Source organism: Chanodichthys erythropterus, chromosome 13, assembly GCF_024489055.1.
Source record: "Chanodichthys erythropterus isolate Z2021 chromosome 13, ASM2448905v1, whole genome shotgun sequence".
Taxonomy (NCBI): Eukaryota; Metazoa; Chordata; class Actinopteri; order Cypriniformes; family Xenocyprididae; genus Chanodichthys; species Chanodichthys erythropterus.
The window spans coordinates 36,946,885-36,963,289 of NC_090233.1; the positions used below are offsets into that span (position 1 = coordinate 36,946,885).

General features: G+C 35.7%; 2 protein-coding genes across 4 annotated transcripts; both read left to right on the forward strand.

The window, feature by feature from the left end:
• The first annotated feature begins 115 nt into the window (after positions 1-115).
• On the forward strand, positions 116-5,770 carry LOC137034017 (D-amino-acid oxidase-like). The gene is made up of 11 exons (XM_067406586.1): positions 116-440; positions 1,661-1,856; positions 1,947-2,061; positions 2,839-2,915; positions 3,054-3,119; positions 3,295-3,349; positions 4,391-4,495; positions 4,581-4,663; positions 4,954-5,071; positions 5,155-5,253; positions 5,338-5,770. Exons 2-11 carry the CDS (start codon positions 1,663-1,665, stop codon positions 5,467-5,469), a joined length of 1,044 nt encoding a protein of 347 aa, XP_067262687.1. The 5' UTR covers positions 116-440; positions 1,661-1,662; the 3' UTR covers positions 5,470-5,770.
• Positions 5,771-7,231: 1,461 nt separating this feature from the next.
• On the forward strand, positions 7,232-16,204 carry LOC137034016 (D-amino-acid oxidase-like). 3 transcript variants are annotated; one of them, XM_067406585.1, is made up of 12 exons: positions 9,174-9,630; positions 9,877-9,939; positions 10,122-10,317; positions 10,408-10,522; positions 11,588-11,664; positions 11,805-11,870; positions 12,830-12,884; positions 13,677-13,781; positions 13,863-13,945; positions 14,250-14,367; positions 14,451-14,549; positions 15,108-16,204. In XM_067406585.1, exons 3-12 carry the CDS (start codon positions 10,124-10,126, stop codon positions 15,237-15,239), a joined length of 1,044 nt encoding a protein of 347 aa, XP_067262686.1. In that variant the 5' UTR covers positions 9,174-9,630; positions 9,877-9,939; positions 10,122-10,123; the 3' UTR covers positions 15,240-16,204. The 3 variants fall into 3 exon arrangements, with proteins under 3 accessions (XP_067262685.1, XP_067262686.1, XP_067262684.1); XM_067406584.1 differs by lacking the exons at positions 9,174-9,630; positions 9,877-9,939 and adding an exon at positions 7,232-7,318; XM_067406583.1 differs by lacking the exon at positions 9,877-9,939 and having other exon boundaries at positions 9,176-9,630; positions 15,108-16,203.
• Positions 16,205-16,405: the final 201 nt, after the last annotated feature.

The window sequence follows — 16,405 nt, forward strand, 5'->3', positions numbered from 1 at the left end:
TTGGAGTTAGCAACCCAAAAACATCACAAATGTTTCTGTCTACTCGGAGTGAATGACTCACAGTAGACTTGTCGCCATCTACTGGACTAACTATGTAACCCAAGGGTCTGAAAGAACAACTATGAACAAATCCTTTTGGTGAGCAGATTCAAAAGATTCGAGTCACTCGGACTCCACCACTATGGCTGAATAACATACTATTATTATTATTTATACCGTGTAAAACATAGTAAGACTAGTAGCCTATTATTCTGAATCCGGCCCATACACGACTACCGCCACCTTAACGTCACAGTCGACGTTACGTAATGTGGGAAAAGTTAATTTGTAAGTTTTGCGACTGGTCATTACATTGCTTAAGACTCTGCACCCAAGAGAGAAGACAGAACCTGGTTTTTAGGACAACGCGATCTCTTTTTAGAGGTAACAAGAAAAGCTTGGTGAGTAAAGCTGCACGCCCTTTTTAAAAATATGAACTGGCAAAGTATGTTATTCGCTAACAAAGCTCTGCCAAATGTATAAATGTAAAATATGGAGTATTTCCAGGTTGACATTACATTAAATGCATTACCTTATATAGTCACTGTTAATGTCCATGTTAATCTTGCCATTTTGTCCAAACTGTATGGCGTTTTTGTGGTCATAAGACTTGATAATGTCCTTCTCATAAACATATGGCAGCATTGGAAAATTGGAAAGGATTGAAAAAAAGAAAAGAAAAAAAAATCATGGTAACACTTTACAATAAGGTTAATTAGTTAAACATTTCTTAATGTATTAACTAACACGAACTAACCATGAGCAATACATGTGTTACTTTATTTACTAATCTTCGTTAACATTATGAAAATACAGTTGTTCATTGTTCATGTTAGTTCACAGTGCATTAACTAATGTTAACAAGATTTTAATGATGTATTAGTAAATGTTGAAATTAACATTAACAAAGATTAATAAATGCTGTATAAGTGCAGTTCATTATTAGTTCATGTTAACTAATGTAGTTTTTTTTTTTTTTATTAAGCAAAAAGACAGTTACAAAAGAAGAAAAAACTGTGACAGTTATATACATATACAAATAGAAGAAGACAGGAAAAGAGAGACAAAGAGTAGGCTATAGATATATGGTTGTAGTAGTTTCTGCAGGTACAGGTACAGAGATCAGTTAGATCAGTATCATGAATTATATTAGTAATTACTGTTTAACTTTCCTTGTATTGTTGTAGGGGGGAACAAAGAGAGAGGGGGGGGGGACAACAACAGAACAAAAACTATAAGTGGCTGCACTCAGTGATAGATAGTTATTAATACAATGTAATGCAACAACATTAATATTAATAGTAAATAACTTAATAATAATAATAATAATAGTAGTTGTGGTACCCATCGGTGCTGGATTGGAAGTAATAGCAGTAGCATTGGTAGTGATAATAATAATGACAATAATATTAATGATAATAATGAATGGACTAATGTAACTAATGTAGTTAACTAATGAACCTTATTGTAAAGTGTTAACAAAATCATGTATAAATCCATATTTACACTTGCATTTCCAGTTTTTTTTTTTAAACATATACAATGATGTAGAGTATATCATTATTAAAATATAAGAGGGGAAAAATAGATATTTAAACTTTTATGGCACTTTTTTCTGCAGACATGAAGGTGTGCATCATTGGAGCGGGGGTCATCGGCCTCTCCACCGCTCAGAGCATCTACCAGCACTTCCACGGCAGGGTCACCCCCCTCAACATAGAGGTGTATGCTGATGTCTTCACTCCACTCACCACCAGCGACGGGGCAGCTGGACTCTGGCAGCCGTATCTGTATGACAAGGGGAACGTGCAAGAAACGTGAGGTTTCAGTTGTTTCAATTCAATTCTGTGGCATAAAAATGGCAAATTAATTACTTGAAGCACATCTTTTTTATTATTCTTTCACAGTAAATGGAACAAAGAGACATTTGACTATCTACTAAGTTTCCTCAGCTCTCCAGATTCAATTCAAATGGGAATCTTCCTCCAGTCTGGCTATAACCTGTGCACTGAACCTATGGCGGTGAGAAAATCTTTCAGTTGCATCATGTAATGGCATTATATTTTTCTGGTATACAAAATGTTATATAATAAACTGCCAATTTTGATGGAGGGAACATAGTGTATTATATTGTCAGGTAACTGATTTTACATTTACTGCAGGTCTCTGCCTGTTGGCCCTTAACATTATTATACATTATTCTACATTGAATGATGTTTTTGCACTGTCCAGTGCAGATCATGATCAAAATAGCAGAACAGAGCATAATGAACCTTATTGTATAGATGAACAAAAGAAGAAGTGGTCAGAATCAAACTGTCAGGGATATTTGGTTATCGTAGTCCCATTTTCATGGACTTTTAGTTTGTTATTTTCAGACACATGTGTTCCTTTGTCTAGTTTTCCTGCTTCTCCTTTGCTGTCATGGTTACTAAAATTATTTGCCATCACATTCAGCTGTGTCATCGTTAATCAGCTCGTTTGCCTGTGTATTTAAGTTCCTGTGTTTTCAGTTCATGTTGTCTGGTCTCGTCTATGTTACGTTGTAGCTACCCTGTTGGAATTGCCTGTGTGTTGAATTAAAGACCTTTTGGAATATTCATTTTCATCTTTGTGCGTTTATGTACAGCAATTGGTGACACAAACAAACTTGACTGTCCACTCTAAACTGCTGAGCCCCCTCTTTCTGGCATGGGTTAAAACCAGTATAAAATTAGAGTGAAAATAACTGACCCATTTCACTGATCCATGTGAGATAATTGTGAAAATGGCTGCAATCTCTCTGCCCCCCTCAAACAGGACCCCTCATTTAAAGACGCTGTGTTGGGCTTTCGCCAGCTGACTAAACGTGAACTAGATATGTTCCCAGGATACAGGTACTTATCACTGCATCTAATCACAAATCATTTCTATAATTTGATTCTGCTTACGTTTTCATCAGTTTTGTTGTTTGTTGTTATTTGTGAATATAGTGTTTTGTATCAACTTTTCTTTTTTCCCTCGATCCCTTTCAGTTTTGGGTGGTTCAACACGGCTCTCATGATTGAAGGAAAGACATATCTGCCCTGGCTTATGGACTGGTGAGAGATTCCTCTTATCTTATCAGTAATCCAAATAAGAATTGGAACGAAATAGAATATACAGTGGGGTTCAAAAGTCCGCAATAAAATCTGAGATTGAAATTAGTTTTTTTTTTTTTTAACAATGATTAACATAGTCGTTGGCATGTTGGTCACGTTTCTGTGTTTTCCGCAGGTTAGGACAAAGAAAGATCAAGTTTTATCAGAAGAAGATTGGTTCATTTCAAGAGGTTTGAGGAACTGATATTCTCACATTTTTTTTAAATGAAAATCTTAAAATACATGTAAACTACCTTTAAATAGTTTTAAATAGTGTGGTTAGTATGTTTTTTTTTTTTTTTCATGCTGAGTTTTCATGTTTCTTGAGCAACAAATGATGTTTTATTAACAAAATTCGGGAGGAGCAACGTTCAAATAATCTGACTAATCACGTCATCTCGGCCAGCTGTCAGCAATCAGTAATCAACATATCTACCCAATCAGCACGAGTGAAGCATATATATAAGACATGGTCAACTCGCCTATATTCCTCGACAGTTTGACAGCATCCCTCCACCACCCCGTCTCCTCACACTTGCACTGGTTACTTTCCAGAATACTAACCAGAGGGGAGGGGGGGGGGGGGGGGTTGTTACATGGGTTCGGGCCAAAATACCGAGCCCTCTCCTCGGACAGCACGCCAAATACGCATACTATTTACTATCTGATTATTTGTAAGTGTGAACTCATGAAATCATCATACTAGAACGATTTCTGAAGAATCATGTGACACTGAAGACTGGAGTAATGATGCTGAAAATTCAGCTTTTCCATCACCGGAATAAATTACATTTTAAAAAAATATTATATTAAAACTGGTATTTTAAATTGTAATACAATTTCACAATGTTAATCTTCTTTTTTTTTTTTTTTTTGGTGAGTATAAGAGATGACTTTCAAAAACCCCAAAAAATCTTAACCACAAACTTTTTAATGGTTGTGTAACTTTTTAAAACAGTGCTGACACTTACTCTGAGGTCACATTAAATCAAAATAATCCTTTGTCTTAATTAGACTATTTTGTGTCATAGATAAAGTGAAGTATCATGGTAGTTTTCTGATTTTTACTTGCACAAGATCCATAACTGACACTAGTTTTAACATAATATGGGCAGATTCACTAACCCTAATTTTCCTGCTAATTCATGTAGAGATTCTATCTCTATAATGTTTCAAAGTGAATTCAGTCATAGAATGTGTGCATTGGTAATGACCTCAAAATTGTCCTCCAGTTGGCAGATAGTGGTGCGGATGTTATCATCAACTGCTCTGGTGTCCGATCAGGAGATCTACAGCCTGATCCTGAGCTCAAACCAGGCAGAGGACAGATCATTAAGGCGAGGTTTAGTGGATAAAAGTCAATTAGACTTTTTAGAGTTTTTACATAGAACTGTGTTGATCTTGTGACTTTTATATTAACAGGTAGACGCTCCATGGTTAAAACACTGGATTCTCACACACGATTCCTCATCAGGAGTCTATAACTCACCATACATCATTCCTGGGTAAGACTCTTTATGCTGACACTGTACTAATAAAAAAAATAAATAAAAAAATAAATAATATATATATATATATATATATATATATATATATAAATATATATAAATATATATATATATATATAAAAGCTAAAATATTAATAAATACTATTATAGTGTATATAAAAAATACCTAGATAACATTGTTATAAGCAAGCATTTTTCTTACTTTTTTACTTGTACTATTTAAGTGCAAAATGTAGTCTTGTCTTAGCAGTGATGCACATGACCTCAGGTCATCTGTTTATCTGTAGGAGTCGTTTAGTCACTGTGGGTGGAGTTTTCCAAATAGGAAACTGGAATCTGCAGAACAGTTCTGATGACCATAAAAGAATTTGGGAAGCCGCCTGCAAGCTTGAGCCCAGTCTACAGGTAGCTTTCAGCCATTTTATCCTTGCTGAATTATTGTTTGCTTGACTGGCATGAGGGGATTGGATCTTCTTTTTTCTCTCTAGCATGCACGGATAGTAGAGGACTGGACTGGTCTCAGGCCCTCACGCAGCAAAGTTAGACTGGAGAGAGAGTCCATACGATCTGGATCACACGTGTTTGAGGTGAGCTTGTATAGTGAAGAGAGCACCATTTCATTTGCGTAACTCTTTCTCTTTCACACACCATGCTTTTTTCATTCACCTCAGGTCATCCATAACTACGGACATGGAGGTTTTGGACTGACCATCCATCGTGGATGTGCTGAGGAAGCCGCTCGGCTCTTTGGACAGATCCTGGAGCAGAAAGGCTTGTTAGCACACTCTAAATCACGTCTGTAATAGATCTGGACTTCTGGACAGTATTATCCATAATCTCATCAGACATGTTTTAAATATATGACTCATACTAACAGAACTGAATTTTCAACACTTTACCCTGCTAATGTATAATAAAAAATCAGATGCAAGCATGACATATTTAATGCTTGCTTCTATCTAATGTTTTTTAAATTAAGCTTCATTGTTATACACCTGTACATCACCTGTAGTTGTAGGGCTCTCAGGGTTTCCACTCTTGAAATTTTCTTTAAGCTCAAAAGAAATCTGACAACCTGTGAATAAACTGAACCTATGAATGAATTTAAATGTGTGCTTAAGCTGTTTATTTATTTATTTTTGTTTTGCAGTTTTATAAATGTACAAATATTACACAGGCATGAAAGGAGGACATGTTGCCTGTAAATCCTGAGGGAGAGGGGGTATTAACATCAAGCAACATGGCATCTGACGCAGTGACACATCCGGTGGCACTTCCGGTCTTCATTGGCATGTGTCAGTGGAGAGTGGCATGTGTCATAATATTTTGTGATGCCTGCAGGAGTGACAGACTGATGAGTTGAGCAGCTATACTGATGTAATTGCTCAAAATCCTAAATAAATAGTAACTCTCTAATAACTATCTAATATCTCTAATAACTTAGAGATGTATGTTTTTTTTTTTTTTTTATCCAAATAAACGGTCATATTTTTTCAAACATGTCAGGTTTGTGGAAAAAAAAATACTATATTAAATACTATAGTGTTTTTGAACCGCACTATAGTAAAGTACTTGAATTAATTTGTTGTGGTAATTCTATAGGTTAGATGCTGTGCTAATATAACTATAGTAATGTAAACAAATTACTTTACCCAATAATGTACTAAGTTTTCTACAACTATAGGGTAGGCTATTATACTACAGTAACAGTTAACTCTGCAGTAAAAGCTAAAGTATACTACAGTAGCCTATTTATTACATTTTATCAGTTCACCATATTTTGATACTGCTGTATTTTTTTGAGCACAAAAAATAGCCGTAATTGAAAACACAAGGAATGATAAATACATGGTGTGACATATTTACTTAATGGTAGAATGACATTTAATTAATATGTTGCTCTTGTATGGGATTTTTTACATCCATTAATTTTTACATAAACCATTAAGTTACGCTTATGTTTAATACTGTTGCCTGTTATATGTGCATATTTATATTTACTTTTTTAGTTTTGACAGTGTATTTAACTACATATTATAAATATGTATTTTTTTTATAATAATCTTTCTAGTTCAAGTGGTACCAACCAGCAGGAGTATGTCATATGTGCCACTGCCACCTCATTTTGGCACTATACCACTATACAAAAAATTTAAATTTTATATCATTTTAAATTAGCATGAGAGATGCCAAAAAATAAGGTCTCATATGCCGCGTTCCAGGCAACCTGTAACCTGTGGTTTTCCAACCTTCTACCCGTGAAAGTGCACTGGAACAGCAGTCAAAGCCGTGACTTCCCACCCATGAACTCGTACCAGATCGATGTACTCCCAGTTCTGTGCAGTGACATCAAATAGCCCACAAAACAACAATGGCAGCCCCTACGGATGCGGTGTTTATGCAAGTAAAATAAAAGGTATAACAGCTTCTCTTTCCTCCCCTGTTTCCCTCAAATAAGCAAGGAGTAAGCACCTTTAGTGATAGAAATAATTGTTAATAAGCATAAGCCCTGTACAGTCCGCCATGTTGGTTTGTTTACACTTTTACGCAGTTTGGCGTGATTTTCCTGCAATGCTACAAAGTCATGAGTCGTGATTTGAAGTCGTGACTTACAGACTACAAACCTGCCTGGAACGCAGCAACAGACTCCTGGTATGTTTTGTGTAGGTATGCTTACTACTTAGTGTGCATACTACCTAGTGTGCTTACTACATAGTGGGCTAGTGTGCTTACTAACTAATCTGCTTACTACCTAGTGTGCTTACTATCTAGGGTGGATAATCTGCTTACTACCTAGTGTGCTAATCTAATCTGCTTACTACCTAGTGTGCTTACTATCTAGGGTGGATACTACTTAGTGTGCTTACTACTTAGTGTCTTACTAACTAGTTTGCTTACTACCTAGTGTGCAAGTGTGCTTACTACTTAGTGTGCTTGCTAACTAATCTGCTTACTACCTAGTGTGCAAGTGTGCTTACTACTTAGTGTCTTACTAACTAGTTTGCTTACTACCTAGTGTGCAAGTGTACTTACTACCTAGTGTGGATACTACTTAGTTTGCTTACTACTTAGTGTCTTACTAACTAGTTCGCTTACTACCTAGTGTGCAAGTGTGCTTACTACTTAGTGTGCTTACTAACTAATCTGCTTACTACCTAGTGTGGATACTACTTAGTTTGCTTACTATCTAGTGTGCTTACTACATAGTGTGGATACTACTTAGTTTGCTTACTACCTAGTGGGCAAGTGTGCTTACTACTAAGTGTGCTTACTAACTAATCTGCTTACTATCTAGTGTGCTTACTACCTAGTGTGGATACTACTTAGTTTGCTTACTACCAAGTGTGCTTACTTCTTAGTGTGCTTACTAACTAGTTTGCTTACTACCTAGCGTGCAAGTGTGCTTACTACTGAAGAAGTTTTTGGTGTGATAAAATAGAGTATAATATAGCAGTGTGCTTACTACGTAGTGTGGATACTACTTAGTTTGCTTACTACCTAGTGGGCAAGTGTGCTTACTACTAAGTGTGCTTACTAACTAATCTGCTTACTATCTAGTGTGCTTACTACGTAGTGTGGATACTACTTAGTTTGCTTACTACCAAGTGTGCTTACTTCTTAGTGTGCTTACTAACTAGTTTGCTTACTACCTAGCGTGCAAGTGTGCTTACTACTGAAGAAGTTTTTGGTGTGATAAAATAGAGTATAATATAGCAGAATACAATGTGTGGTACTTTACAATTGAAAACATATGCATGTCAGGAGTAGGCCTTCATGTACTGGAAAACATGTAGGCCTTATTCTAAATAGGGTTTGCTGTGCTTACAGAAATTTGAATCACAAAGCGTGCATGAATGTAAATTGAAGAGTCTGTTTTGAGCTTGAAGAAAGAGAAAAATATGGTCAAATAACTTGGCCCCAGATCATATCACATAGTATAAATATGATGTATGTGCAAGTGTGCTTACTACCTAGTGTGGATACTACTTAGTGTGCTTACTACCTAATGTGCAAGTGTACTTACTACCTAGTGTGGATACTAAGTGTGCTTACTACTTAGTGTGCCACAAACCATTACAAAGTGACACTTACCATTGTGAAATGAATTGTGAAAACTGGCACCATTCAAGAAGTGTGCTGGGCCTTGACACTAGCTCTTATACTGCAGAGTAATGTAGGTGTAGATACTGCAGAAACTGGATATTACAATGTGGCTACTAGCTACAGCAAGTCAAATCTTTTTACAAGCATTTGGGTATCTCCAGAAGGAATGCATGTTTACATTGCTAAAATGCATTTTTCTTATTATTCATAATTTCATAAAACTATTTGTGAAATATTAAAAACATAGATGAGAACTACTTACCATACATTAAATTAAATCTATATTTAAATGAATTTGTGGTTATTGTAGAGTAATCCACACAGTTAAGTCAACTATTATTTTTTTAATAATAGATAGATGCTTTAGTATACTTTAAGTCAGTAAATGGAAACCAGAAACATTACAAATGTTGCCTGCACGAAGTGAATGACAATAGATTTGTCGCCGCCTACTGGAGAAACGATGTAACCCAAGGGTCTAAACGAATTAATGGACGAATATGAACAAATCTTTTTAGTGAACAGATTCAAAAGATTCGATTCACTCAGTAGTGAAACCAAAACCAAAACCAAAACCAGAAACTATGGCTGAACTGGGAATAGCATACTAGCACTATTACTATTTCTACCATGCAAAAATAGTAAGACTAATGAATGCAGCCCGTACTGAGCTTTTTCTGAAGGCGAACACTAATAGCGCCACCTCAACGTCACAGTTGACGTTATGTAATGTGAGATAAAGTTAATTTGTAAGTTTTGCGATATGTCATTGCATTGCTTAAGACTTGTGCATGCAAGATATACGCTAAAGACCTGTTTAGGACAGCGTCGATTCTTTTTTGGAGGTAAAAAGAAGTTTGGTGAGTAAAGCTGTTCTTTTATAAAATATGAACTGATAAAGTATACCGCAATTGGGTCGTCATAAAAGCGTATGCAAAAATGCATAAATATGTAATTATTTCTAGCTTGACATTACATGCAATTCATTACCTATTTAAGCTATGTAGAAAGCACACAAGAAGGCAAGAACTACTCAAGCTCTCTAAACTTGTTAGTTGTTTTCAATGTCCATGATAATCTTGTCATTTTGTCTTAATGAACATAAGATACATTGTCACGTGAAGGGCTTAAGACGACAATGTAAACATATGGTGGCGTGTTGGACACAGGTTTGCATTGAAATTGTTCTCAATCAGATTACAACATTGTAATATTTAAAAAAAAAAAAAAACCCTGCTTTAATATTTACACTTTTTGACAAAGAACCAGAACATACAGGCATCAGATAGCTTGAAAACATACCATATCATTATTACAATAGAAAAAGAGGGTTTCATATGTTTTTCTGCAGACATGAAGGTGTGCATCATTGGAGCGGGGGTCATCGGCCTCTCCACCGCTCAGAGCATCTACCAGCACTTCCACGGCAGGGTCACCCCCCTCAACATAGAGGTGTATGCTGATGTCTTCACTCCACTCACCACCAGCGACGGGGCAGCTGGACTCTGGCAGCCGTATCTGTATGACAAGGGGAACGTGCAAGAAACGTGAGGTTTCAGTTGTTTAATTCAATTCTGTGGCATAAAAATGGCAAATGAATCAGTTGAAGCACATCTTTTTTTATTATTCTTTCACAGTAAATGGAACAAAGAGACATTTGACTATCTACTAAGTTTCCTCAGCTCTCCAGATTCAATTCAAATGGGAATCTTCCTCCAGTCTGGCTATAACCTGTGCACTGAACCTATGGCAGTGAGAAAATTATCTTTCAATACCAATTCATTATTTTTTTCCCCAGTATACAGAATTTTATATAATAAACTGCAAATTTTGATGGATGGCGCATACTGTATTATATTGTCAGTTAACTGTTTTCACATTTACTGCAGGTATCTGCCTGTGGGCTGTGGATTAGTTCACTTTCAAATGAAATTTAGCCCAAGCTTTACTCACCCTCAAGCCATCCTAGGTGTATGACTTTATTCTTTTTGATGAACACAATCTGAGAAATATTAATAAATATCATGACGCATCTGAGCTTTATGATGGCAGTGAGCGGGATCAACAAGTATGAGCTGAAGAAAGTGTCTCCATCCACATCCATCCATCATAAACATACTTCACACAGCTCCAGGGGGTTAATAAAGTCCTTTTGAAGCAAAGCAATGCGTTAGTGTAGGAAAAACATCGAATCCATATTTAACAAGTTATAAAATAAAATATCTAGCTTCCTCTTTCCGTATTCAACTCACGAAGAAAGTGTAAAACTCTCGCAGTTCAAAAAGCTCACTTTATGTCCTACGCCTTCCCTATTCAACTTACAGAAAAAGTTTAACTGATGTGATGCCAGTTCTGTTTTTTTTTTTCAATTTGAATATGGAAGATGGTCTGGCGGAAGCTAGATATTTTACTTCATAACTTGTTAAATATGGATTTTTTCTGTGTGCATCGCTTCACTTCAGAAGGACTTTATTAATCCCCCGGAGCCGTGTGGAGTATGTTTATGATGGATGGATGTGGATGGAGACACTTTCTTCAACTCATACTTGTTGATCCCATTCACTGCCATTATAAAGCTCAGATGAGTCAGGATATTTATTAATGTTTCTCTGATTGTGTTCATCAGAAAGAAGAAAGTCATATATATATATATATATATATATATATATATATATATATATATATATATATATATATATATATATATATATATATATATATATATATATATAGGATGGCTTGAGGGTGAGTAAAACTTGGGGTAATTTTCATTTTAAAAGTGAAATAATCCTTAATTTCTCTGCCCCCCTCAAACAGGACCCCTCATTTAAAGACACTGTGTTGGGCTTTCGTCAGCTGACTAAACGTGAACTAGATATGTTCCCAGGATACAGGTACTTATCACTGCATCTAATCAAAAGTCATTTCTATAATTTCATTCTGCTTACGTTTTCATAATCAGTTTTGTTGTTTGTTGTTATTTGTGAATATAGTGTTTTGTATCAACTTTCCTTTTTCCCTCAATCCCTTTCAGTTTTGGGTGGTTCAACACGGCTCTCATGATTGAAGGAAAGACATATCTGCCCTGGCTTATGGACTGGTGAGAGATTCCTCTTATCTTATCAGTAATCCAAAGAATTGGAACGAAATAGAATATACAGTGGGGTTCAAAAGTCCGCAATAAAATCTGAGATTCAAATTCTAATTTAAACTTAAAAATAAACAAAGTTTAAAACAAATAAACATTATGACTTAAAAATAATAATTAATATTTCAGATTTCTAGATATTCTCCGTAAGTTAGAGAGTGTGTGTGTATATATATATATATATATATATATATATATATATATATATATATATATATATATATATATATATATATATATATATATACACACAAAGTTCTGACATGAAACTCTAATGGGCAGGCTAATAGGTATTTTAACTCAACCTGCTCATAATCACATCATTATCACACATATGATTGGTTCCTGCTGTATTAGTAGCCAATGAGCTTGCATGCTCAATCTTTAAATACATGAGTTGCATTTGCCTTAGCAGTGCAGCGTGCTTCAGAAACCCTCCACCTTCCCCAGCTCCACCTGTATAGATCTGCTAATGAATACAATATATACTCTACACTATATTGTACAGCAGCAGCATGTCTTATTTGCTCACAGCAGCATGTCATGTATGTATTGGCAGTAGCAAGTCCCGTATTTGCTCTGCAGCAGCAGCAGCAATAAAGCAGTATCAGCGTAGCAGATCTGTTCCAAGATCAAACATGTCTACATTGTCATACCCTTTACCATGCCAAACACTCCGAGAGTGACAGAAATATATTTAACGTGTCTACACATCTTACACATGCATATGTGTTTGTGTCTAATTTTTATATAAATGTACTTATTCTTCTATTTTATATGTTTATATAACTGTTATGCATTTATATTGTTATGTAAAATCTGCAGTGGATGTGTTAATCATTTACAGTTTTCATCAGGTCTAACAATGATTAACATAGTCTTTGACAAAGTCATGTTGCTGTTTTTCACAGGTTGCAACAAAGAAAGGTTCAGTTTTATCAGAGGAAGATTGGTTCATTTCAAGAGGTTTGTGGAATTTTTTTTATTGTCATTCTAACACTTTAAAATGAAAATCTCAATATCTTAAAATTTACACTACCTTTAAATGTTTAAATAGTGTGGTTAGTATGGATTTTTAATGTTTCTTGAGCAACATATCAACATATTAGAATGATTTCTGAAGGATCATGTGACTCTGAAGACTGGAGTAATGATGAAAATTCAGCTTTGCATCACAGAAATAAATTACATTTTAAAATATATTAAAACAGAAAACGCATATTTTAAATTGTAATAATATTTCACAATGTTGCTGTTTTTTTTGTTGTTGTTGTTGATCAAATTCAGCCTTGGTGAGCATAAGAGACTTCTTTCAAAAACATTAAAAAATCTTATCGACCACAATTTTTTTTAAATGGTTGTTTAACTTTTTAAAATAGTGCTGACACTTCTCTGACTGAGGTCACATTAAATCAAAATAATCTTTTGTCTTAGTTGGAATATTGTGAGTCACAGAAGCAGTGAAGTATCATTGCTGTTTTTTGATTTTTACTTGCACAAGATCCAGTGTTAAAATACAAATGGGTGAAATGCAGAGCACAAATTCCAAGTATGGGACACCATACTTGGATACACGTCACTTCATGTCACTTCACTTCACATTGAAAGAGAGGTGGAGCTCAGAAATAGCATCTGGTTAAACTGACACTAGTTTTAACATAATATGGGCGGATTCACTAACCCTAATTTTCCTGCTAATTCATGTAGAGATTCTAAGTGAATGTGTGCATTGGTAATGACCTCAAACCTGTCCTCCAGTTGGCAGATAGTGGTGCGGATGTTATCATCAACTGCTCTGGTGTCCAATCAGGAGATCTACAGCCTGATCCTGAGCTCAAACCAGGCAGAGGACAGATCATTAAGGCGAGGTTTAGTGGATAAAAGTCAATCAGACTTGAGGTTTTACATAGAACTGTGTTGATCTTGTGACTTTTATATTAACAGGTAGACGCTCCATGGTTAAAGCACTGGATTCTCACACACGATTCCTCATCAGGAGTCTATAACTCACCATACATCATTCCTGGGTAAGATTCAATGAAATAAAATAAGTTGAAGTGCTAAAATTACTAAAACTAAAACTGAAATAAGAATAAATGAATGCTAAATAGAATAAAAACTAATAAAAATGACAAAACCACATAACAAAATTATCAAAATGAAAGTGAAAACTGAAAAAAAGCTTAATCAAGATATTAATAATATTATAGTAGTAAATAAATAATACCAAGATAACATTGTTATAAGAAAGCATTTTGCTGATTTTTACTTATTATTATGTGGAAACAGTAGTCTTGTCTTATGACTGATACACTCAGTTTGTATCTGTAGGAGTCATTTAGTCACTGTGGGTGGAGTTTTCCAAATAGGAAACTGGAATCTGCAGAACAGTTCTGATGACCATAAAAGAATTTGGGAAGCCGCCTGCAAGCTTGAGCCCAGTCTACAGGTATCTTTCAGCCATTTTATCCTTGCTGAATTAGTGTTTGCTTGACTGGCATGAGGGGATTGGATCTTCTTTTTTCTCTCTAGCATGCACGGATAGTAGAGGACTGGACTGGTCTCAGGCCCTCACGCAGCAAAGTTAGACTGGAGAGAGAGACCATACGATCTGGATCACACGCGTTTGAAGTGAGCTCATAATGATCATTACACTGAAGATGCCATCTTCCAATGAGGAGGAGTTGCTATAAATAGCTAAGATGATGTATGCTTAGAATGTCCCTACAGGTCATGGTAATAGAAAAAATGAGATGGGAGGAAAAAATTATATTGCAGTGCTTTTTGCGTTCTATTGCATTCACTTGCAAAACTTTTGCTCACAAAACTGGTGATGGAAATGATATGAGACGGTAGGAAAACGGGTTTTGCAAGCGAATGCAAAGTTTCTCAGAAGAACGCAAAAGTTTTTTAAGTGAACGCAGAAGCTTTGCAAGTGAACGAAAAAGATTTATAAGCACATGGTGAAGTTTTGCAAGTGAACGCAAATGATTTCTAAGTACACAGTAAAGTTTCGTAAGAGAGCGCAAAAGCTTTGCAAGTGAACAAAAAACGCAGTTTTTAAGAAAATGCTAATGTTTTGTGAGTGTATTTTTCTTTCCATCTCATATTTTTTCCATCACCATGTCCCTTTAGGGTCTCTGTAGATTCTCCTCTTTTCACACACAATGCTGTTTTCATTCTCCTCAGGTCATCCATAACTACGGACATGGAGGTTTTGGACTGACCATCCATCGTGGATGTGCTGAGGAAGCCGCTCAACTCCTGGGACAGATCCTGGAGCAGAAAGGCTCGTTAGCACACTCTAAATCACGTCTGTAATAGATCTGGGCTTCTGCATAGTATTAACCATCCAGTATTCTCTAATACATTCTCTAATTTAATAACAATGTCATACTGATTCCATAATACATTTCACTATATTTACCTGCACTAATCTACAATAAAGACATACTATTTTTCATGATTTGAATCATAATTTATTGTTATCATACATGTACATCCAGTGCAGTGGCAATAGATCTGTGCACAGAGACACAAAACGCGGCACTAAATCGCAAAAGGCAGGCATAGGGGACAACTCTCTGGACTCACAGGAACAACTGCACACTTCCCATCATGCCACACACATACCCACTGTACGGTTGAGAAGGCAGGAATACAAATAACCGAATATACCATTGAGCTGTCGGGCTGAAGAAACAAAGACAGTATGACAGTAATAAAAATATACTTGACCTACAGACCCATTCTGATGAAAGCCACTTGCAATTGTTTTATTGTTATTGAGTTGTATCTTAAGATTCAGTAACCTTTGATATGCCTGATTATAAGGGAGCAACTGGAGTTTTGTATATGAATGAGAATTTTACATGGTGTGATTGCAGGTGACAGCAAGTTAGAGGATGAAGATAGGTGCTCTCAAGTGCTGAGTGGTACGAAATGAAGACTTTGGTGTCTACTGGATACGTCACTGGTGTCAGTGAAACTCTTAGCACTATGAATGGCTAACATTTAACCAGCTTAAAGTATGGTAAACGGTCCTTTGAAAAAAAGCAAGATAACAGAGACCACAAACTGGTGCAATGTCTGATTTATAGCAGCATCCTGTCTCTGCTTCGATGAATAGATAAAAGTTGTCATGACCTCCCCGAAGGAATGCTGGGAGTGGAGTGTAAGGCCCTCTTAAAAAATATATAAATATTTTTTTACTTGCTATCATACTAAACCTGTCATAAACACACATACTCTTGTGCTATCTTTCAACTTCAAGACTTCAGGACTTTGAAAGTTCAAATCTTTCATTCTTCTCCTAAACACCCCCAAATGCTCTTCAAATCCTTTGAACATTATGAGAGTGATGATGGTTTTCATGTGTTAAACTGCATAATGCAGTTTTAGATCCATTTTCAACCCATTTTCTGTTGTATTCCCTGGGAATGAGGCAAAAAGGGAGTATTATGTGATGGAAATGTATTCCCCTCGAT

Coding starts and splice junctions, on each gene's coding strand:
- LOC137034017 (XM_067406586.1), top strand. CDS start 1,663: ATGAAGGTGTGCATCATTGGAGCGGGGGTCATCGGCCTCTCCACCGCT. Junction 2,062..2,838: donor TGTGCACTGAACCTATGGCG/GTGAGAAAATCT, acceptor CCCCTCAAACAG/GACCCCTCATTTAAAGACGC. Junction 5,072..5,154: donor AGCTTGAGCCCAGTCTACAG/GTAGCTTTCAGC, acceptor TTTTCTCTCTAG/CATGCACGGATAGTAGAGGA.
- LOC137034016 (XM_067406583.1), top strand. CDS start 9,534: ATGTCATTGCATTGCTTAAGACTTGTGCATGCAAGATATACGCTAAAG. Junction 11,871..12,829: donor CTGCCCTGGCTTATGGACTG/GTGAGAGATTCC, acceptor TGTTTTTCACAG/GTTGCAACAAAGAAAGGTTC. Junction 12,885..13,676: donor AGATTGGTTCATTTCAAGAG/GTTTGTGGAATT, acceptor CCTGTCCTCCAG/TTGGCAGATAGTGGTGCGGA.